Below are 24,265 nucleotides of genomic sequence, written 5' to 3' on the forward strand. Positions count from 1 at the left end.
GCCTTCCCAGCTGGAAATTTGTACGTAGCTTCTGTGCGAACCTATGCAAATGTCGCAACCGCTAGGATTTGTAATAAAACGCCGGTTGAAGGCATCTCCGAATGGGAAGTAGTTAAAGTACCGCCAGTCGGGATCCCGACGGTCACAATACCGACTCCGGAATCCCAACAGGGGTGAAACGCCGCTGCCGGAATATCGGTGACACAGGCTATTCTCCCTCTGTGGGTGTCCACGACACTCACAGAGGGAGAATATAACCTGTGCCCGCAGCATGGCGAGCTCAGGGAAGCCGCAAGGGGTTTTCTAGCGCTCATCTCACTGCCGGCATTCTGGTGGACGCGAACCCGCTGTCAGAATCATGACAGCTGGCATCACGTCCGCCGGCAAATAGTACTAATCTCCTCTGAACAGCCGCTTGCATATAAAAGACACAACCATCGGATGCACATCGTCAAACATCGAACTTCTGGTGGTTGCACAGCATGGGCTCAAGAAGCAAGACGCCGGAACCATTGTTCCTGGGTACGTGGTCGTAGTTGCAAGCTGTGCCATGCCCCGGAAACGGTCGCATCATGTCTGTTTTGGAGTCACCACTCCCCCGTTACCTCCCACAAACGGTCCCAGCATGTCACTCACTTCACTAATAAATCCTCTCTGAGACCGCCACAAGACCATCGCGGCACATGAAGCATGCGCAGTGACAAGACAACGCTCCACTGCCTACAACTCTGAATCAGGCAATTAGTACAGAAGTGATAATAAATAATCTGGAAAGTCAATTTAACTTATAGAAAAGGAAGATTTTTAGATTCCTCTTTAGTACATTAGTAAAAATAATAATAATAATAATTATACATGCCCTATACAGAAGGCTTCAAATGAACCAGAATAGTATGAACGTCACAGCCAGTAACTCCCAGTTAAAAGGTCAGATTTTTTAATTAATGTTTAACAATCAATACATTGCTATAGTCACATTACATTAGCATAACAAGAGATATGGGGGATCATTCCGAGTTGATCGCTCGCTGGCTAGTTTTAGCAGCCGTGCAAACGCTATGCCGCCGCCCACTGGGGAGTGTATTTTAGCTTAGCAGAAGTGCGAACGCTTGTGCAGCCGAGCTCTGCAAAAACAGTTTGTGCAGTTTCTGAGTAGCTCTCAACCTACTCAGTGCTTGCGATCACTTCAGCCTATTCGTGTCCGGATTTGACGTCATACACCCGCCCAGCGAACGCCCAGCCACGCCTGCGTTTTTGCAGACACGCCTGCGTTTTTGCAAACACTCCCTGAAAACGGTCAGTTGACACCCAGAAACGCCCCTTTCCTGTCAATCTTCCTGCGGCCGTCAGTGCGACTGAAAACTTTGCTAGAACCTGTGCAAAACAACAAATGCCTTTGTACTAGTACGTCGCGCGTGTGCATTGCGGTGCATACGCATGCGCAAAATGCTGATTTTTAGCCTGATTGCTGCACTGCGAACAACTGCAGCTAGTGATCAACTCAGAATGACCCCCATGGAATTATCTGAAATTAGCAGCTGCGGTATTAGTTAACACAAATATACCATCAATAATACAGAGCGGAGAACATTTACCCTAAGTGAGATCAGATTTATTATTATAACTAAGAATAATGCCTCAGAAACTAGGGTATCTGTCCCAGCGGTAGAAGACCAGGCAGTCCTATAAATGAAAATGTTCTCCATTAACACATCAAGGTCACGTAAATGGCTGGAGATGACCCTGGCTCCCGCCGAGCTCTCCTTGCAGGCTTCTGTGCTGTGTGGTAGACCCTGTGACTATGGAAATACCGAATTCATCCGTCAGGTTATTAAACCTGAGTAACAGACAAAATGCCTGACATATAAGGTGATCTTTTCTGTTTACTTCCAAGATTAGTTTCCAGGAGAGGCAAAGTAAGGGCAAACAAAGCGTTCAGCACTATTGATATTGCAATATATAAAATAACCGCAAACTGCTTCTGATCACCCTGTCTACCTGTACAAATTATGCAGTGTTAGCCACAGTAGCAATTTCAGACAGAGCCGCCATGAGAAATGCTGGGCCCCTGTATGAAAGCGACGTGGCCACGGGGATAGGGCTCGTGGTCGTTCCGCGCTGTGGATAGCCTATCGCGATAATGTGGTGCTGATAAGGGAGCCATCGCCCCAGGTTCGTAGGCACGGCTGCACATCCTTGCAGTCCTAGGCGTCGGCTCCTATTTTGGTCTGTAATTTAGGGGTCTGTTCATGAAGCAGTGAAAAGTGTGGAGAAGTTGTCCATGGCAACCAATCAGCATTGAAGTAACATTTATAATTGGCATACTATACAATTGTAAGGAGCAGCTGATTGGTTGCCATGGGCAACTTCTCCACAGGCTCACTTCTCCTCTCTTTTCACTGCTTCACAAATAGACCCCATAGGCAGGTGTTATACCATGGGAGCACTGTTTATACATTAATGGAACGCAGCAATGTCAGGAAAAAACTACTTACATTTTGTCACCAACTTTGGAAGTGTGCAGAGTCCCGTGCTATAATCTGAATGGGAGGGACTTTTTCCAGTTGTATTTGGGTAGAAAAGGCATACTTTGAACAATGTATAGGGTTCAGTATATTTTCTCGACTGTTAGAATTTCAACATGGCCATAATGTCGACATATACAGCATGTTAACATTGATCGTACTGACACTGACGAAATGTCAACATGCTAACAAAGTTGACAATTGGCGGTGCGGCTACTCTGGCAAGAATTACCATAAACCCTAATGTCGGCATGTCGCAAAATATCAGCATTTCACTGGTTCACATTTACAATGACGACACTGTAAACATGTCAACATTTCAATAATGTTCATGATATAACTGTCGATGTGTTGACACTGACTGTCGACATGTTGACCACACCCCATGTAATAAACATGTTAAAATGGGATGTCGTTGGTATCCTGACAGTCAGGATGACGTTGGTCAGAAGACTGGCAAGGGAATCCCGACACCGCTCAGAAGTAGGGTAGGGTAGGGAGTGTTAGGGTTAAGGGGAGGGTAAAGGGTAGGGTTAGCCTACTTACCTAAATGTGTCGGGATTCTAACCATTGGGATACTGCTGTCGGTAGTCATTAAAACCCTCAAAACTGGCATATGTAATATAAGACAGATATGATGCCCCCTTATTTTTAAGATTTATATGTAAATTAGGCAAAAATAAGAATTTACTTACCGATAATTCTATTTCTCGTAGTCCGTAGTGGATGCTGGGGACTCCGTCAGGACCATGGGGATTAGCGGCTCCGCAGGAGACAGGGCACAAAAGTAAAAGCTTTAGGATCAGGTGGTGTGCACTGGCTCCTCCCCCTATGACCCTCCTCCAAGCCTCAGTTAGGATACTGTGCCCGGACGAGCGTACACAATAAGGAAGGATTTTGAATCCCGGGTAAGACTCACACCAGCCACACCAATCACACTGTACAACCTGTGATCTGAACCCAGTTAACAGCATGATAACAGCGGAGCCTCTGAAAAGATGGCTCACAACAATAATAACCCGATTTTTGTAACAATAACTATGTACAAGTATTGCAGACAATCCGCACTTGGGATGGGCGCCCAGCATCCACTACGGACTACGAGAAATAGAATTATCGGTAAGTAAATTCTTATTTTCTCTGACGTCCTAAGTGGATGCTGGGGACTCCGTCAGGACCATGGGGATTATACCAAAGCTCCCAAACAGGCGGGAGAGTGCGGATGACTCTGCAGCACCGAATGAGAGAACTCCCGGTCCTCCTCAGTCAGGGTGTGCCCCTGACCAAGTAGCTGCTCGGCAAAGTTGTAAAGCCGAGACCCCTCGGGCAGCCGCCCAAGATGAGCCCACCTTCCTTGTGGAATGGGCATTTACATATTTTGGCTGTGGCAGTCCTGCCACAGCATGTGCAAGCTGAATTGTACTACACATCCAACTAGCAATCGTCTGCTTAGAATCAAGAGCACCCAGTTTATTGGGTGCATACAGGATAACAGCAAGTCAGTTTTCCTGACTCCAGCCGTCCTGGAAACCTATATTTTCAGGGCCCTGACAACATCTAGCAACTTGGAGTCCTCCAAGTCCCTAGTAGCCGCAGGTACCACAATAAGCTGGTTCAGGTGAAACACTGACACCACCTTAGGGAGAAACTGGGGACGAGTCCGCAGCTCTGCCCTGTCCGAATGGACAATCAGATATGGGCTTTTGTGAGACAAAGCCGCCAATTCTGACACTCGCCTGGCCGAGGCCAGGGCCAACAGCATGGTCACTTTCCATGTGAGATATTTCAAATCCACAGATTTGAGCGGTTTAAACCAATGTGATTTGAGGAATCCCAGAACTACGTTGAGATCCCACAGTGCCACTGGAGGCACAAAAGGGGGTTGTATATGCAGTACTCCCTTGACAAACTTCTGGACTTCAGGAACTGAAGCCAATTCTTTCTGGAAGAAAATCGACAGGGCCGAAATTTGAACCTTAATGGACCCCAATTTGAGGCCCATAGACACTCCTGTTTGCAGGAAATGCAGGAATCGACCGAGTTGAAATTTCTTCGTGGGGCCTTCCTGGCCTCACACCACGCAACATATTTTCGCCACATGTGGTGATAATGTTGTGCGGTCACCTCCTTCCTGGCTTTGACCAGGGTAGGAATGACCTCTTCCGGAATGCCTTTTTCCCTTAGGATCCGGCGTTCAACCGCCATGCCGTCAAACGCAGCCGCGGTAAGTCTTGGAACAGACATGGTACTTGCTGAAGCAAGTCCCTTCTTAGCGGCAGAGGCCATGAGTCCTCTGTGAGCATCTCTTGAAGTTCCAGGTACCAAGTCCTTCTTGGCCAATCCGGAGCCACGAGTATAGTTCTTACTCCTCTACGTCTTATAATTCTCAGTACCTTGGGTATGAGAAGCAGAGGAGGGAACACATACACTGACTGGTACACCCACGGTGTTACCAGAGCGTCCACAGCTATTGCCTGAGGGTCTCTTGACCTGGCGCAATACCTGTCCAGTTTTTTGTTCAGGCGGGACGCCATCATGTCCACCTTTGGTCTTTCCCAATGGTTCACAATCATGTGGAAGACTTCCCGATGAAATCCCCACTCTCCCGGGCGTCGGAATGAACACTGCTGACAGTGCTATCACCTGATTTTCCGCCCAGCGAAGAATCCTTGCAGTTTCTGCTATTGCCCTTCTGCTTCTTGTGCCGCCCTGTCTGTTTACGTGGGCGACTGCCGTGATGTTGTCCCACTGGATCAATACCGGCTGACCTTGAAGCAGAGGTCTTGCTAAGCTTAGAGCATTGTAACTTGCCCTTAGCTCCAGTATATTTATGTGGAGAGAATTCTCCAGACTTGATCACACTCCCTGGAAAATTTTTCCCTGTGTGACTGCTCCCCAGCCTCTCAGGCTGGCATCCCTGGTCACCAGGACCCTTCCTGAATGCCGACTCTGCGGCCCATTAGTAGATGAGTACTTTGCAGCCACCGCAGAAGAAACACCCTTGTCCTTGGAGACAGGGTTATCCGCTGATGCATCTGAAGATGCGATCCGGACCATTTTTCCAGCAGATCCCACTGAAAAGTTCTTGCGTGAAAAACTGCCGAATGGAATCGCTTCGTAAGAAGCCACCATTTTTCCCAGGACCCTTGTGCAAATGATGCACTGACACTTTTCCTGGTTTTAGGAGGTTCCTGACTAGCTCGGATAACTCCCTGGCTTTCTTCTCCGGGAGAAACACCCTTTTCTGGACTGTGTCCAGAATCATCCCTAGGAACAGCCGATGTGTCGTCGGAAACAGCTGCGGTTTTGGAATATTTAGAATCCACCCGTGCTGTCGTAGAACTACTTGAGATAGTGCTACTCCGACCTCCAACTGTTCTCTGGACCTTGCTCTTATCAGGAGGTCGTCCATTTTCTTTGAAGAAGAATCATCATTTCGGCCATTACCTTGGTAAAGACCCGGGGTGCCGTGGACAATCCAAACGGCAGCGTCTGAAACGGATAGTGACAGTTCTGTACCACGAACCTGAGGTACCCTTGGTGAGAAGGGCAAATTGGGACATGGAGGTAAGTATCCCTGATGTCCCGGGACACCCTATAGTCCCCTTCTTCCTGGTTCGCTATCACTGCTCTGAGTGACTCCATCTTGATTTGAACCTTTGTAAGTGTTCAAATATTTCAGATTTAGAATAGGTCTCACCGAGCCTTCTGGCTTCAGTACCACAACATAGTGTGGAATAATACCCCTTTCCTTGTTGTAGGAGGGGTACTTTGATTATCACCTGCTGGGAATACAGCTTGTGAATTGTTTCCAATACTGCCTCCCTGTCGGAGGGAGACGTTGGTAAAGCAGACTTCAGGAACCTGCGAGGGGGAAACGTCTCGACTTTCCAATCTGTACCCCTGGGATCCTACTTGTAGGATCCCGGGGTCCTGTACGGCCCCAGCGTCATGCTGAGAAACTTGGCAGAAGGGTGGAGGCTTCTGTTCCTGGGAATGGGCTGCCTGCTGCAGTCTTCTTCCCTTTCCTCTATCCCTGGGCAGATATGACTCTTATGGGGACGAAAGGACTGAGGCTGAAAAGACGGTGTCATTTTCTGCAGAGATGTGACTTAGGGTAAAAACGGTGGATTTTCCAGCAGTTGCCGTGGCCACCAGGTCCGATGGACCGACCCCAAATAACTCCTCCCCTTTATACGGCAATACTTCTTTGTGCCGTTTGGAATCTGCATCACCTGACCACTGTCGTGTCCATAAACATCTTCTGGCAGATATGGACATCGCACTTACTCTTGATGCCAGAGTGCAAATATCCCTCTGTGCATCTCGTATATATAGAAATGCATCCTTTAAATGCTCTATAGTCAATAAAATACTGTCCCTGTCAAGGGTATCAATATTTTTAGTCAGGGAATCCGACCAAGCCACCCCAGCTCTGCACATCCAGGCTGAGGCGATCGCTGGTCGCAGTATAACACCAGTATGTGTGTATATACTTCTTAGGATATTTTCCAGCCTCCTATCAGTTGGCTCCTTGAGGACGGCCCTATCTGGAGACGGTACCGCCACTTGTTTTGATAAGCGTGTGAGCGCCTTATCCACCCTAAGGGGTGTTTCCCAACGCGCCCTAACTTCTGGCGGGAAAGGGTATACCGCCAATAATTTTCTATCGGGGGAAACCCACGCATCATCACACACTTCATTTAATTTATCTGATTCAGGAAAAACTACAGGTAGTTTTTTCACACCCCACATAATACCCTTTTTTGTGGTACTTGTAGTATCAGAAATATGTAACACCTCCTTCATTGCCCTTAACAAGTAACGTGTGGCCCTAAAGGAAAATACGTTTGTTTCTTCACCGTCGACACTGAAATCAGTGTCCGTGTCTGTGTCTGTGTCGACCGACTGAGGTAAATGGGCGTTTTAAAGCCCCTGACGGTGTTTGAGACGCCTGGACAGGTACTATTTTTTTTGCCGGCCGTCTCTGTTGACATTATCACGTAATTCCTTGAATAAGCCATCCATTCCTGTGTCGACTCCCTAGAGAGTGACATCACCATTACAGGCAATTGCTCCGCCTCCTCACCAACATCGTCCTCATACATGTCGACACACACGTACCGACACACAGCACACACACAGGGAATGCTCTGACAGAGGACAGGACCCCACTAGCCCTTTGGGGAGACAGAGGGAGAGTTTGCCAGCACACACCAAAAACGCTATAATTATACAGGGACAACCTTTATATAAGTGTTTTTCCCTTATAGCATTTTAATATATATAGTCATATCGCCAAATAAGTGCCCCCCCTCTCTGTTTTAACCCTGTTTCTGTAGTGCAGTGCAGGGGAGAGCCTGGGAGCCTTCCCACCAGCATTTCTGTGAGGGAAAATGGCGCTGTGTGCTGAGGAGAATAGGCCCCGCCCCCTTTTCGGCGGGCTTCTTCTCCCGTTTTTCTGAGACCTGGCAGGGGTTAAATACATCCATATAGCCCCCAGGGGCTATATGTGATGTATTTTTAGCCAGAATAAGGTACTATCATTGCTGCCCAGGGCGCCCCCCCCAGCGCCCTGCACCCTCAGTGACCGCTGCTATGAAGTGTGCTGACAACAATGGCGCACAGCTGCAGTGCTGTGCGCTACCTTATGAAGACTGAAAAGTCTTCTGCCGCCGGTTTCTGGACCTCTTCACTTTTCGGCATCTGCAAGGGGGTCGGCGGCGCGGCTCCGGGACGAACCCCAGGGTGAGGCCTGTGTTCCGACTCCCTCTGGAGCTAATGGTGTCCAGTAGCCTAAGAAGCCAATCCATCCTGCACGCAGGTGAGTTCACTTCTCTCCCCTAAGTCCCTCGATGCAGTGAGCCTGTTGCCAGCAGGACTCACTGAAAAGAAAAAACCTAACAAAACTTTTACTCTAAGCAGCTCTTTAGGAGAGCCACCTAGATTGCACCCTTCTCGGCCGGGCACAAAAATCTAACTGAGACTTGGAGGAGGGTCATAGGGGGAGGAGCCAGTGCACACCACCTGATCCTAAAGCTTTTACTTTTGTGCCCTGTCTCCTGCGGAGCCACTAATCCCCATGGTCCTGACGGAGTCCCCAGCATCCACTTAGGACGTCAGAGAAACTAAGAAGTATTCGTTTAAAAAAAATAAAATAAAAAATGCCATGGATTAAGATGGCCCTAGTTATGGTGGTTTGACGCCTAAAGCGACATTTGACTCTTTCCGACACTCTTGTTATTATTTGGATCCACATATGTACAGAATTGTATTTTCCAGTGTGAGTCCCAATGACTGGAAAGGTGGTGGGTAACTTCAGTGTTCACATTTATCTTCGACTGACGCACGATAACCCCATTAAGAATAGGCTGTATGGATTCTTACGGACTCCTCCTCACCAATGTGTTAAAAATTCTAAAAGTGGGTTTTACATTTTAGAACGTGGCACTGACAAGTTCTCCTGCGTTAACAGCGCTGTAGATTTTCAAGCAGATGATCCGATGCAGCATCTTCAGACGCAGCAGCGGATTAGGGGAAGCCAACAGCGGGCCTTTATTTACACAAGACGCCTCCTTCCCCATTAGCTTACGATCGCACAGCTGCCGTGTACAAAGACGCATTGGCTGTGTGGTCTGTGCCCTGAATAAGGCCCCAAATTTGGTAGGGATACTAAATTAGGACATGACGGACTATAAAGCAAGTGGAAAAAGCTGATTTACATGAAACAGACCACAATTAATAGATTTAACCTGGATAGCTATGGGTAAGCATGCCCTTTCTCACTTGAGTAAGCCCAACGTTCACGATTCATTTATTTCTAAGCAAACATTACGTTCCTTGCTAGAGGTGAAAACGCGATTTATACCTATTCTTATTCAGTAGCTCTGTACAGTGTCGGACTGGGGCATAAAGGGCCCATACTTAGGGGCGAGGCCAGCTGTCAACCTAAAAAAAAAAAAAAAAAAAAAAGAGTGTGACCAACCCCCACAGAGACTTGAAATACACAATAGTTTAGTGCAGTGTAATGCAACGTATCATACCATGTATAATACAAGTGCACAGTCTGGAACCTGATCCCTAGAGGAAGAATTGGGCCCCAGGCAGTGGGGCTCACCGGTGGTTTCCCCTGTACCCCTGTGGGCCAGTCCGACACTGGCCCTGTATACAAAATACATGTACCTGGAGAGGGTGGTCTTCAGGTTGCCGACTGTCGGGATCCCGGCGCACAGTATACCGGCGCCGGAATCCCGACAGCCGGCATACCGACGGGTATTCTCCCTCGTGGGGGTCCACGACCCCTCTGGAGGGAGAATAAATAGCGTGGCCGCAGCGTGGCGAGCGCAGCGAGCCCGCAAGGGGCTCATTTGCGCTCGCCACGCTGTTGGTATGCCGGCGGTCGGGCTCCCGGCGCCGGTATGGCACTGGTATGCTGGTCGCCGGGAGCCCGCCCGCCGGCATACCATACTACACCCCCTGGAGAGAGCAATCTCAAGTTCTTCTATTTCTCCTTCTAGCAAAAATCAAAGTGTAAACTTCCATCACAATCTAAACGCGTGATCAATACTTGTCAATGCATCGCCAATACACAATATGAATGGCAATGTAATGCTATATACAAATGAAGCCTTCAAAGGGAATTGATTGGCCTTAAGTTCTTAAGTGCTGGAGATGAATACAAAATCCATTTACATAAACCTATAAGTCATTCCGTGATTAGAAATGTTTTACTTGTTTCAGGCACCAAAACAGCCCGACGTGAATTGCTCAATAGATTTTTTTTTTCCTCTAAACCCCTTCCCCCAGCACAGCAGCTAATCCATTCCGCCATCTCCGCAGTCTGATATTAATCAAATATATCATTGGATTTTCCCCTTGCTGCACTGACATGCTAATCAGTACTTGAAAAGCAAGAAATCTTAAACTCTGCTTATTACCCTGGGAAAAAGAAAAGGTTTAAATAGCCCGAGGTAATTTACAGTTTTCTTTCTTGGCTCAGCAAACTATTTTGATACATAATGTTTTTCTATTGCAATTTCACGATTATTGACATATGAACAGTTACCAGAGCCTGTGTTTTTTTTTTTTTCAATCCATTTAACCTTTATAAAACCCAAGCTCAAAAGGCAAAAAATAAGCAATGCCCAATTTGTCATCCTACATGCAGAGAACAAGTTGTTCTTTAACCTTCACCTTGCCAAGCAAAAATTAAAAGTCCTGTTCCAATACATAGGGGCAAACCCTGATTTTGTACAAATTGTTATCTTATTCCAACTACTGTCTTCAAAAACTTTCCATGCCAACCCTCCCACTGCTTTTATCCTGCCTGAACCATTAGCCATACCTCCCAACTTTTCATACTTACAAAGAGGAACACACACGCGGCGAAGCCACGCGCGCTCCCAAAAAGGGGTGTGGCCTAAGAAAAGGGGCATGGTTTTGTGGAGGACCTGCAATCGCGAGCCACGCCCCGTTTTCGTCACTGAGGGGGCATGTCCAGCGCTCTGTGAGCTGCTGGCATGCCCTCTCTCCCTCTGTCTACACTGAATAGATGCTGAGCGCATACAGCGAGAGACAGAGCCTCCCAACTGTCGTCCCCCCACCGCGGGACACTGCGGCCTGCGGGTGGGACAGCGGGACAGTCCCTAAAAAACGATAGTTGGGAGGTATGCATTAGCTCTCACTGCCAGCCCGCCTGCTGCAAAAAGATCATATTAACTGAGCTAAATGATATGATCACCACATATTGGGGGTAATTCAGAGTTGATCGCAGCAGCAAATTTGTTAGCAGTTGGGCAAAACCATGTGCACTGCAGGGAGGGGGGGGGCGATATAACATGTGCAGAGAGAGTAGATTTGGGTCAGTTATATTGTTTCTGTGCAGGGTAAATACTGGCTGCTTTATTTTACACTGCAATTTAGATTTCAGTTTGGACACATCCCACTCAAAAACTCTCTCTGCACATGTTAAATCTCCCCTCCCCACCGCTTGCAGTGCACATAGGGGGTAATTCCAAGTTGATCGCAGCAGGAATTTTTTTAGCAGTTGGGCAAAACCATGTGCACTGCAGGGGAGGCAGATATAACATGTGCAGAGAGAGATAGATTTGGGTGGCTTATATTGTTTCTGTGCAGGGTAAATACTGGCTGCTTTATTTTTACACTGCATTTTAGATTGCAGATTGAACTCACCACACCCAAATCTATCTCTGCACATGTTATATCTGCCCCCCCCTGCAGTGCACATGGTTTTGCCCAACTGCTAAAAAATTTCCTGCTGCGATCAACTTGGAATTACCCCCATAGTTTTGCCCAACTGCTAACAAATTTGCTGCTGCGATCAACTCTGAATTAGTCCCATTATCCACCACAAACTTTATTAACACTGTAATAGGCCATAAGATCACAAGGTCTTGCACTACGTGAGATATTTAGTAATAGGATGTGCAGTCCAGGTCCCTCCCCCCCCCCCCCCCCCCCTTCCTTTTCCCCCCACGACATTTGTGTATATATTGTACACTGGAAGGCAAGGCTTCCTTCCTCTGGTATCGGCACTCCTCCCATTCACTCTCAGGTGTTTTAATTAGCTGGGTTCCTGCATTTCAGATCACACATTGATAAGGCCCTATTTAGAGGTAAGTCCTGTATAAATTTATATGATGTGATAGTATTAGGAATGTTAGGGACCCATGTGATGAAGTCCCAAATGTGTGCTAAGAACTTCAATTATACTCCATGTTAATTGTGAGGGTTTATTTAAATTATTTTTACTATCCGTGTTCTTAGTGCTAGGAGTGTGCATCTGCATCTCTCTTCCTCCAGCATAGTATTAGAAGCCTCAGCATGATAGCACCTCTTGATATCTTTAGTAATAGAATGTGCAGTCCAGGTCCCCCCCCCCCCCCCCCTTTTTCCACTACGTAAGATATCCAAACACGTGGGGCAAATGTATTAATCTGGAGAAGACATAAGGAAGTGATAAACCAGTGATAAGTGCAAGGTGATAAACGCACTAGCCAATCAGCTCCAATATGCAAATTGACAGTTAGAAGCTGACTGGCTGGTGCGTTTATCACATTTATCACTGCCTTATGCCTTCTCCAGGTTAATACATCTGCCACAGGGTCTCCATTCATTAACCGCTCCATCTGTGTCTTGGACATCGGTTCTCCAGGTTTGTGCTACTAAAGAGATTTGATGCTGTAATCAGGGATAATGGGACACGCTGGCCCCCATCTGCACCCAGTGGATCTCATATATCGTATATCTTGGGCGTACAGAAACTCAGAGTGCAACTAAATTACAACAAGGTCTAATTAAGCTCTCTCCGTAGTTGGCAAAATTAGCCTCCTGAAAATGACGGGCCTTGTAGTATACTTATCATTGCAGTTCTGTCTGAAAATTCCCATTTGTCCTTTACACAGCGACTGGTGCATTAGCTTTAATGTGAATGGCTTATCATGAAAAACATCTGGGAAAGTGGGGATTGGTGGAGAGTATTCATAGATGGCCCACCAGGAGGAACTTAATAGGCGGAGAGAGAGGCGCAATTCTTCTTGATACCTCCACTCCCTCTCCCAGAGCCGGATTAAGACTATTGGGGGCCCGGGGCACTTCAAACAGCATGGCCCCTAACAAGGAAGCAGGTGAATTATTTATGTATGGACGGCGGCACATCCGTAATAAATCCACAAACTGCACAATACTGCAACGTGCCTGACGACGATGTCATTAAACTTCAAACCGTTGCAGTATTCTGCAGTTTGTGGATTTTTTACTGAAGTGCCGCCGTCCATGGGTGTTGTTTATGGGCTCATCAGTGTGAGTACCTCCGGAGGGCACAGGGACTTTACTCTTCTAGTCAACAGTTGTGCTGCCCACGTCCAGTGTATGTATAACACATATATATATATATATATATACACACATACATATATACATATACATATATATATATATATATATATATATATATATATATATACATATATATATACATATACACACACACACTATATGTTTACATATACACCCACATAATATACATACATACACAAACAAACACAAATTACACATACACACCAAGCCAACACGATACAGAGCCAAACATTCCAATTTAGTAAACGGCAGCATTAGAAAATAAAATTAAAAAAAATAGAAAAAAAATAAGAATTTACTTACCGATAATTCTATTTCTCGGAGTCCGTAGTGGATGCTGGGGTTCCTGAAAGGACCATGGGGAATAGCGGCTCCGCAGGAGACAGGGCACAAAAGTAAAGCTTTCTGATCAGGTGGTGTGCACTGGCTCCTCCCCCTATGACCCTCCTCCAAGCCAGTTAGGTACTGTGCCCGGACGAGCGTACACAATAAGGGAGGAATTTTGAATCCCGGGTAAGACTCATACCAGCCACACCAATCACACCGTACAACTTGTGATCTAAACCCAGTTAACAGTATGATAACAGCGGAGCCTCTGAAAAGATGGCTCACAACAATAATAACCCGATTTTTGTAACTATGTACAAGTATTGCAGATAATCCGCACTTGGGATGGGCGCCCAGCATCCACTACGGACTCCGAGAAATAGAATTATCGGTAAGTAAATTCTTATTTTCTCTATCGTCCTAGTGGATGCTGGGGTTCCTGAAAGGACCATGGGGATTATACCAAAGCTCCCAAACGGGCGGGAGAGTGCGGATGACTCTGCAGCACCGAATGAGAGAACTCCAGGTCCTCCTTAGCCAGGGTATCAAATTTGTAGAATTTAGCAAACGTGTTTGCCCCTGACCAAGTAGCTGCTCGGCAAAGTTGTAAAGCCGAGACCCCTCGGGCAGCCGCCCAAGATGAGCCCACCTTCCTTGTGGAATGGGCATTTACATATTTTGGCTGTGGCAGGCCTGCCACAGAATGTGCAAGCTGAATTGTATTACACATCCAACTAGCAATAGTCTGCTTAGAAGCAAGAGCACCCAGTTTGTTGGGTGCATACAGGATAACAGCAAGTCAGTTTTCCTGACTCCAGCCGTCCTGGAACATATTTTCAGGGCCCTGACAACATCTAGCAACTTGGAGTCCTCCAAGTCCCTAGTAGGTGCAAGGCACCACAATAAGCTGGTTCAGGTGAAACACTGACACCACCTTAGGGAGAGAACTGGGGACGAGTCCGCAGCTCTGCCCTGTCCGAATGGACAAACAGATATGGGCTTTTTTGAGAAAAAACCACCAATTTGACACTCGCCTGGTCCAGGCCAGGGCCAAGAGCATGGTCACTTTTTATGTGAGATGCTTCAAATCCACAGATTTGACTGGTTTTAAACCAATGTGATTTGAGGAATCCCAGAACTACGTTGAGATCCCACAGTGCCACTGGAGGCACAAAAGGGGGTTGTATATGCAATACTCCCTTGACAAACTTCTGGACTTCAGGAACTGAAGCCAATTCTTTCTGGAAGAAAATCGACAGGGCCGACATTTGAACCTTAATGGACCCCAATTTGAGGCCCATAGACACTCCTGTTTGCAGGAAATGCAGGAAACGACCGAGTTGAAATTTCTTTGTGGGGCCTTCCTGGCCTCACACCACGCAACATATTTTCGCCACATGTGGTGATAATGTTGTGCGGTCACCTCCTTTCTGGCTTTGACCAGGGTAGGAATGACCTCTTCCGGAATGCCTTTTTCCCTTAGGATCCGGCTTTCCACCGCCATGCCGACAAACGCAGCTGCGGTAAGTCTTGGAACAGACATGGTACTTGCTGAAGCAAGTCCCTTCTTAGCGGCAGAGGCCATAAGACCTCTGTAAGCATCTCTTGAAGTTCCGGGTACCAAGTCCTTCTTGGCCAATCCGGAGCCATGAGTATAGTTCTTACTCCTCTACGTCTTATAATTCTCAGCACCTTAGGTATGAGAAGCAGAGGAGGGAACACATACACCGACTGGTACACCCACGGTGTTACCAGAACGTCCACAGCTATTGCCTGAGGGTCTCTTGACCTGGCGCAATACCTGTCCCGTTTTTTGTTCAGACGGGACGCCATCATGTCCACCTTTGGTATTTCCCAACGGTTTACAATCATGTGGAAAAAACTTCCCGATGAAGTTTCCACTCTCCCGGGTGGAGGTCGTGCCTGCTGAGGAAGTCTGCTTCCCAGTTTCCATTCCCGGGATGAAACACTGCTGACAGTGCTATCACATGATTTTCCGCCCAGCGAAAAGTCCTTGCAGTTTTTGCCATTGCCCTCCTGCTTCTTGTGTCGCCCTGTCTGTTTACGTGGGCGACTGCCGTGATGTTTTTCCCACTGGATCAATACCGGCTGACCTTGAAGCAGAGGTCTTGCTAAGCTTAGAGCATTATAAATTTACCCTTAGCTCCAGTATATTTATGTGGAGAAAAGTCTCCAGACTTGATCACACTCCCTGGAAATTTTTTCCTTGTGTGACTGCTCCCCAGCCTCTCGGGCTGGGCTCCGTGGTCACCAGCATCCAATCCTGAATGCCGAATCTGCGGCCCTCTAGAAGATGAGCACTCTATAACCACCACAGGAGAGACACCCTTGTCCTTGGATATAGGGTTATCCGCTGATGCATCTGAAGATGCGATCCGGACCATTTGTCCAGCAGATCCCACTGAAAAGTTCTTGCGTGAAATCTGCCGAATGGAATTGCTTCGTAGGAAGCCACCATTTTTACCAGGACCCTTGTGCAATGATGCACTGTTTTTAGGAGGTTCCTGACTAGCTCGGATAACTCCCTGGCTTTCTCTTCCGGGAGAAACACCTTTTTCTGGACTGTGTCCAGAATCATCCCTAGGCACAGCAGACGTGTCGTCGGGATCAGCTGCGATTTTGGAATATTTAGAATCCACCCGTGCTGTTGTAGCAGTATCCGAGATAGTGCTACTCCGACCTCCAACTGTTCCCTGGACTATGCCCTTATCAGGAGATCGTCCAAGTAAGGGATAATTAAGACGCCTTTTCTTCGAAGAAGAATCATCATTTCGGCCATTACCTTGGTAAAGACCCGGGGTGCCGTGGACAATCCAAACGGCAGCGTCTGAAACTGATAGTGACAGTTCTGCACCACGAACCTGAGGTACCCTTAGTGAGAAGGGCAAATTTGGGACATAGAGGTAAGCATCCCTGATGTCCCGGGACACTATATAGTCCCCTTCTTCCTGGTTCGTTATCACTGCTCTGAGTGACTCCATCTTGATTTGAACCTTTGTAAGTGTTCAAAAAAATTTTTAGAATAAGTCTCACCTAGCCTTCTGGCTTCAGTACCACAATATAGTGTGGAATAATACCCCTTTTCTTGTAGTAGGAGGGGTAATTTAATTATCACCTGCTGGGAATACAGCTTGTGAATTTTTTCCCATGCTGCCTCCTTGTCGGAGGGAGACCTTGGTAAAGCAGACTTCAGGAGCCTGCGAAGGGGAAACGTCTCGACATTCCAATCTGTACCCCTGGGATACTACTTGTAGGATCCAGGGGTCCTGTACGGTCTCAGCGCCATGCTGAGAACTTGTCAGAAGCGGTGGAACGCTTCTGTTCCTGGGAATGGGCTGCCTGCTGCAGTCTTCTTCCCTTTCCTCTATCCCTGGGCAGATATGATCTTATAGGGACGAAAGGACTGAGGCTGAAAAGACGGTGTCTTTTTCTGCAGAGATGTGACTTAGGGTAAAAACGGCGGATTTTCCAGCAGTTGCCGTGGCCACCAGGTCCGATGGACCGACCCCAAATAACTCCTCTTCCTTTATACGGCAATACACCTTTGTGCCGTTTGGAATCTGCATCACCTGACCACTGTCGTGTCCATAACATCTTCTGGCAGATATGGACATCGCATTTACTCTTGATGCCAGAGTGCAAATATCCCTCTGTGCATCTCGCATATATAGAAATGCATCCTTTAAAATGCTCTATAGTCAATAAAATACTGTCCCTGTCAAGGGTATCAATATTTTTAGTCAGGGAATCCGACCAAGCCACCCCAGCTCTGCACATCCAGGCTGAGGCGATCGCTGGTCGCAGTATAACACCAGTATGTGTGTATATACTTTTTATGATATTTTCCAGCCTCCTGTCAGCTGGTCCTTGAGGACGGCCCTATCTATAGACGGTACCGCCACTTGTTTTGATAAGCGTGTGAGCGCCTTATCCACCCTAAGGGGTGTTTCCCAACGCGCCCTAACTTCTGGCGGGAAAGGGTATACCGCCCATAATTTTCTATCGGGGGGAACCCACGCATCATCACACACTTTATTTAATTTATCTGATTCAGGAAAAACTACGGTAGTTTTTTCACATCCCACATAATACCCTCTTTTGTGGTACTTGTAGTATCAGAAATATGAAACACCTCCTTCATTGCCTTTAACGTGTGGCCCTAATAAGGAATACGTTTGTTTATTCACCGTCGACACTGGATTCAGTGTCCCTGTCTGTGTCTGTGTCGACCGACTAAAGTAAACGGGCGTTTTAAAACCCCTGACGGTGTTTTTGAGACGTCTGGACCGGTACTAATTGTTTGTCGGCCGTCTCATGTCGTCAACCGACCTTGCAGCGTGTTGACATTATCACGTAATTCCCTAAATAAGCCATCCATTCCGGTGTCGACTCCCTAGAGAGTGACATCACCATTACAGGCAATTGCTCCGCCTCCTCACCAACATCGTCCTCATACATGTCGACACACACGTACCGACACACAGCACACACACAGGGAATGCTCTGATAGAGGACAGGACCCACTAGCCCTTTGGAGAGACAGAGGGAGAGTTTACCAGCACACACCAAAAACGCTATAATTATATAGGGACAACCTTATATAAGTGTTTTCCCTTATAGCATCTTTTTTTTTTATATATTTTTAACGCCAAATTAGTGCCCCCCCTCTCTGTTTTAACCCTGTTTCTGTAGTGCAGTGCAGGGGAGAGCCTGGGAGCCTTCCCTCCAGCCTTTCTGTGAGGGAAAATGGCGCTGTGTGCTGAGGAGATAGGCCCCGCCCCTTTTTCGGCGGCCTCGTCTCCCGCTCTTAACGGATTCTGGCAGGGGTTAAATATCTCCATATAGCCTCCGGAGGCTATATGTGAGGTATTTTTAGCCAAAATAGGTATTCATTTGCCTCCCAGGGCGCCCCCCTCCCAGCGCCCTGCACCCTCAGTGACTGCCGTGTGAAGTGTGCTGAGAGGAAAATGGCGCACAGCTGCAGTGCTGTGCGCTACCTTTAGAAGACTGAGGAGTCTTCTGCCGCCGATTCTGGACCTTCTTCTTACTTCAGCATCTGCAAGGGGGCCGGCGGCAAGGCTCCGGTGACCATCCAGGCTGTACCTGTGATCGTCCCTCTGGAGCTGATGTCCAGTAGCCAAGAAGCCAATCCATCCTGCACGCAGGTGAGTTCACTTCTTCTCCCCTAAGTCCCTCGATGCAGTGATCCTGTTGCCAGCAGGACTCACTGTAAAATAAAAAACCTAAGCTAAACTTTTCTAAGCAGCTCTTTAGGAGAGCCACCTAGATTGCACCCTTCTCGGCCGGGCACAAAATCTAACTGGCTTGGAGGAGGGTCATAGGGGGAGGAGCCAGTGCACACCACCTGATCGGAAAGCTTTACTTTTGTGCCCTGTCTCCTGCGGAGCCGCTATTCCCCATGGTCCTTTCAGGAACCCCAGCATCCACTAGGACGATAGAGAAATAAAATAAAGCCAGCTTACTTTTGTCTCTGCAGTGACACTAGGGATTGCCATCCCTAAGTGACAGGAGAGCCCACTCACGCACCCTCCACTGGCTCCACAGTCCACGATTTTTTCTTGAACTGCAGCCTGTGCGCCCGGTAAATGATTGAGCCGCAGGCTGCACGTTTACACGTCGCTCAGCTGTCCTGCACTTCTATGCGGTGCCGCGGCTGTAATTGTAACCCATGGAGAGATGCTGGAAACTCAGCGCCGTAATTGTAACCCATGGAGAGATGCTGGAAACTCAGCGCCCCCCCTCGACCCCCCCCCCCCCCCCCCCCTGGGCCCCCCTTCGATTAGGAAAAATATTAATTGCTCTTGAAAGCAAAAATGCCCCCGTGCTTAGTCCGAGCTGGTCTTCTAAGCAGCTGTTCGAAAAACGGATAGTCAATCCAAAAAACGTAATCTAAAAGCAACACAGCGCTAACTCCATTGATGTAAACGGACAGGTGTATTTGTTTAAAAAGCAACTGATGAATTATTTATGAAAAATAAACACTTAAGAGGAAGAAATCTCTGCCTTGCTAGTAAAACACACAGTACTTTTAAAAATTAGTTGGTAGGAGCTTTAGAAATCAGAAAGTCTTTGATAAATTTAGGACAAGTGACATATCACCGTATATTCCAGTGGTAGGTGGACATGTATTGCAAAGGAAAGCCTTTCACTGTGGGGACTGTCAGTTCCAAATATTTACCAGTCCAGGAGTGACAATGTTAATATCCCATAGGTGGTGGTCCAGTTGGCAATGGGGGTTATTACGAGTTGATCGTAGCTGTGCTAAATTTAGCACAGCTACGATCATCTTCCCTGACAGGCGGGGGGACGCCCAGCACAGGGCTCGTCCACCCCGCATGTCAGTGCGGCCCCCTTCCCCTGCACAAATACAAAAGCATTGCACAGCGGCGATGCTCTTGTATTTGTGGAGTAACTCCCGGCCAGCGCAGCTCCTGCGGCTGGCCGGGAGTTGTGTGTCGCTGCCCGCAGCGGCTGCGTGAGATGTCACGCAGCCGGCGCGGCACGCCCCCCCCTTCCCCCCCAACGGTCCGGCCACGCCTGCGTTGGCCAGATCGCACCTACTAAACGGCGGCTTAACGCCGCCGTTCAGCCCCCTCCCGCCCAGTGACCGCCTCTGTCTCAGAGGCGATCGCTAGGCAACGACGACTGCCATGCGCCGGTGCACTGCGGCGCTGGCGCATGCCCAGTTCCGACCCGATCGCTGCGACAAACTGCAGCGAGCGATCGGATCGGAATGACCCCAATGGCTCCAGCACAAAATTGTAGGGTTCCTGATAACACTCCTTATGCACAGCGACACCAAGGCTCCAAGTGATAAGACCATGGTCCGATAATTCTGGATGTCGGTGGATGTCCACAGGTCCAAAAGTCTTACGCGTTTCGCTGTCACAAAGGACAGCTTTTTCAAAGGTAAAATCCCCCCCTCTTAATTCGGCTCTGCCCTCTCCCATGTACATGCGAGCCAGATTCGATTCCTGGACTAGAAAACTGGGGCATGATAGCCTATAGTAATGGCAGCTTTGATGATTTGGAAAAGAGACCAGCTTTCTTGTCACAGGTAATTGTGTATTCTGGAGAACCCCATAAAGTATGAGGTTAGATTGAATGCTGACAAACTAGACTAGGCCCATCCTATGTGGGTCACATAACTGACACAAATGTACTTAAATGGAATAAAGAAATCACTTGAACAGCTAACCAAGGGCACTGCCCTTTCTTTATTCCATCTTTTATAGGTTCTCACGCCCGAGGCATTCCTTACAGGCTCAATCGACTCACTATCAAGCTCACATTAAATCATACTTATAAAACAGCGTTCATATGCTGCCTAGTAGAAACTGCGCACTCTGTGTCGCGTTGTTAAACATCTGGGAAGAACAATGACCATCTCCCTAACCATCCTCCTCAAACTGCAACAGGGAGATTTAAACCACTTAACTGACGATTTTTCCCTTCAAAAGCGTTAACATTGTTTTTTAAAATGTATTTTATTTAATAAAGTTGAAAAAGTATTTTTTTAAATATTTAAACATTATATTATGCACATCTGCAGAACAGATCTCCTCGTCAAAAACGGGGGGGGGGGGGGGGGACAGGGTGGGACAGCGCAGTTGCATGAAATCTGACCATGCCAGTTAAGTAAAGCTCCTAGTACTCTTACCGAAACAGTGCACACAGTTTGCACCCAGCAGCCTCCGAAACGCTGCGCTTGTGACTGGAGTTAAAGAGCTGACAGTGGCTTACATGTTCTGTGTACGCCTCCATGTTCAGAACGGCGCACACTGTATATTCTAAGGTAGACAACTTCAAGGCCTAGGTCATGTAGGACCTGCTACGTCACAGGTAGACACCAGCTACTGTTGCTGTGAGCAGGTGTATTCTAGTTCATTATTATTCTTATAAACTATGCACTGAATTCCTTTCTGCGGCACTAGCGTCAACTGGTTATATGGAAGAAGTGACATTCATATAAAAGATAGAAGAGCCCGTCAATCCCTGAATTTGTGTGGTTATCACCATACGAGTTCTTTTTTTGATATTATTACGTCTGTGCTAATTTCGTTCAGTTACCTTTAGGGGTACATTTACTAAGCAGTGATAAGAACGGAAAAGTGAGCCAGTGAAGAAATTTCCCCATTAACCAATCAGCAGCTCTGTATCATTCTATAGTATGCAAATTATAGATGTTACTTCAGTGCTGATTGGTTGCCATGGGCAACTTCTCCACTGGCTCACTTCTCTGCTCTTATCACTGCTTAGTCAATGTACCCCTATGTGGCTTTCTGTAGTTGTTAAACAATCCGGCAGTTGGGATGGCGGCGGTCATGTGACCGACACCACTCGGAATACCGGCACAGGAACACAGACTGTCGACACACCGAAGGTAAGTATTGGGGTCACTGTTAGGGTCAAGGGGGAGGGTTAGGCACTAGAGGGGTGATTAGATGTAGCCCAACACGTCGTAGCCCTAGCCACCACCCCAGGTGAGTTAGGGTAGGGGACAGGGGAGGTGTAAAACACTTAACCCATCCCATGTTGGCATTCTCAATGTTGGGATACCAGTAACGGTCATGTGATCGCCGGCATCCCATACCGAACCCCTCATTATCATCTGCCGGTCATTGCAATATGCCTATGTACACCTTCTACTGGATTACCAGCCGTGACACACATACAATGACCTGGCATACCGTACAGACAACTTTTCTATACCGCATTTCCTTCTGACACCGCTTACCTTAACTATAACCGTCTGGTCAGTCTGGCTGCTCGTCATCTCATTCATAGACTTAAACAGCTGCAGTAAGGACTCCATAAACTCCGCTTCTCCCTTATTTTCATAAAGTCTGTAACATGAAAATACATGATATTCTTATATTCTGTAAGAACGCGAACATTCTGCAATGAGACAGGCTAAGAAAAAGACCTGACAACTAGCACAGAAACAGCATACACCAGGCATGTCCAAACTGCGGCCCTCCAGCTGTTGTGAAACTACATATCCCAGCATGCCCTGACACAGTTTTGCTGTCAGAAGAACGCTAAAGCTGTGTCAGGGCATGCTGGGATGTGTAGTTTCTCAACAGCTGGAGGGCCGCAGTTTGGACATGCCTGGCATACACCTTCCAAGGCATTAGGGCCACACCACTCAAATTAGGACAAAACTAGAATGCTACATATCATAAAATGATCAATAGCACTATACAGCGTAAGTGGTGTCCTATCTTATCCTAGAAAGGTTTCCTGACATTCCATCACTGAACACAGCTGTGAGATGGAACACTGCGCCAGCAGAACACAAACGATTCCTAGGGAGGAGGGGCTCCTGTGGCAGCGCAACCGCAACATTGGAAAACCAAAACATCAATTGAGATTATTTTTTTTTTATTATTACAAAATATGGGTCTTGTTTGCATCACTTATACAAATACAGTACAATGATTGGATGCCCCGACTACGGAGGCTGGCGTCTCCTGCTAGCGACTCAGCGCCTGATTCAAAGATGGTTGATAATGTAGCCACGATCCCTCAATAGTGTTTGCGGGAATACGCAGATGCTGATCTCAGCCTTCCCTTTGTGCTGCACTGTGCGATGGAGTGTATGAGCGCTGACACACCCACTTTCAGGGTCTGCGCAATTGTAATGGAGACTGTAAACACTCCAACATCAGTCGCCTCATTGACATCAGCGGTAGCAACTAAACACAGCCTATAAAGCGGTGGATCTGATTGGGAATGCAGCAGACACGCCCATGACACGGCCATGAAACGTTTTCGTCCAATTTAGGACACCTCCCAGTCTCCGCCCTGAAACACCCAGGGATCGTGAAAATAAGAATTTACTCACCGGTAATTCTATTTCTCGTAGTCCGTAGTGGATGCTGGGAACTCCGTAAGGACCATGGGGAATAGCGGGCTCCGAAGGAGGCTGGGCACTCTAGAAAGATTTATGACTACCTGGTGTGCACTGGCTCCTCCCACTATGACCCTCCTCCAAGCCTCAGTTAGGACACTGTGCCCGGACGAGCTGACATAATAAGGAAGGATTTAGAATCCCGGGTAAGACTCTTACCAGCCACACCAATCACACCGTACAACTCGTGATACTATATCCAGTTTGACACTATGGAAAACAACTGAGCCTCTCAACAGATGGCTCAACAATAACCCTTTAGTTAACAATAACTATTTACAAGTATTGCAGACAATCCGCACTTGGGATGGGCGCCCAGCATCCACTACGGACTACGAGAAATAGAATTACCGGTGAGTAAATTCTTATTTTCTCTGACGTCCTAGTGGATGCTGGGAACTCCGTAAGGACCATGGGGATTATACCAAAGCTCCCAAACGGGCGGGAGAGTGCAGATGACTCTGTAGCACCGAATGAGAGAACTCCAGGTCCTCCTCAGCCAGGGTATCAAATTTGTAGAATTTTGCAAACGTGTTTGCCCCTGACCAAGTGGCTGCTCGGCAAAGTTGTAAAGCCGAGA

The 24,265-nt window shown here is 47.5% G+C and overlaps 1 protein-coding gene across 2 annotated transcripts in view; it reads right to left on the minus strand.

Annotated features, from left to right (window-relative positions):
* Positions 1-24,265, minus strand: part of DOCK1 (dedicator of cytokinesis 1) — a 649,074-nt gene that overhangs the window by 385,728 nt on the left and 239,081 nt on the right. For both annotated transcript variants that reach the window (XM_063962225.1, XM_063962224.1), the window contains exon 23: positions 22,510-22,618. In XM_063962225.1, the coding sequence (XP_063818295.1) occupies positions 22,510-22,618 (109 nt within the window). The remainder of the gene's footprint in view (positions 1-22,509; positions 22,619-24,265) is intronic.

This window comes from Pseudophryne corroboree, chromosome 3 (assembly GCF_028390025.1).
Source record: "Pseudophryne corroboree isolate aPseCor3 chromosome 3, aPseCor3.hap2, whole genome shotgun sequence".
NCBI lineage: Eukaryota > Metazoa > Chordata > Amphibia > Anura > Myobatrachidae > Pseudophryne > Pseudophryne corroboree.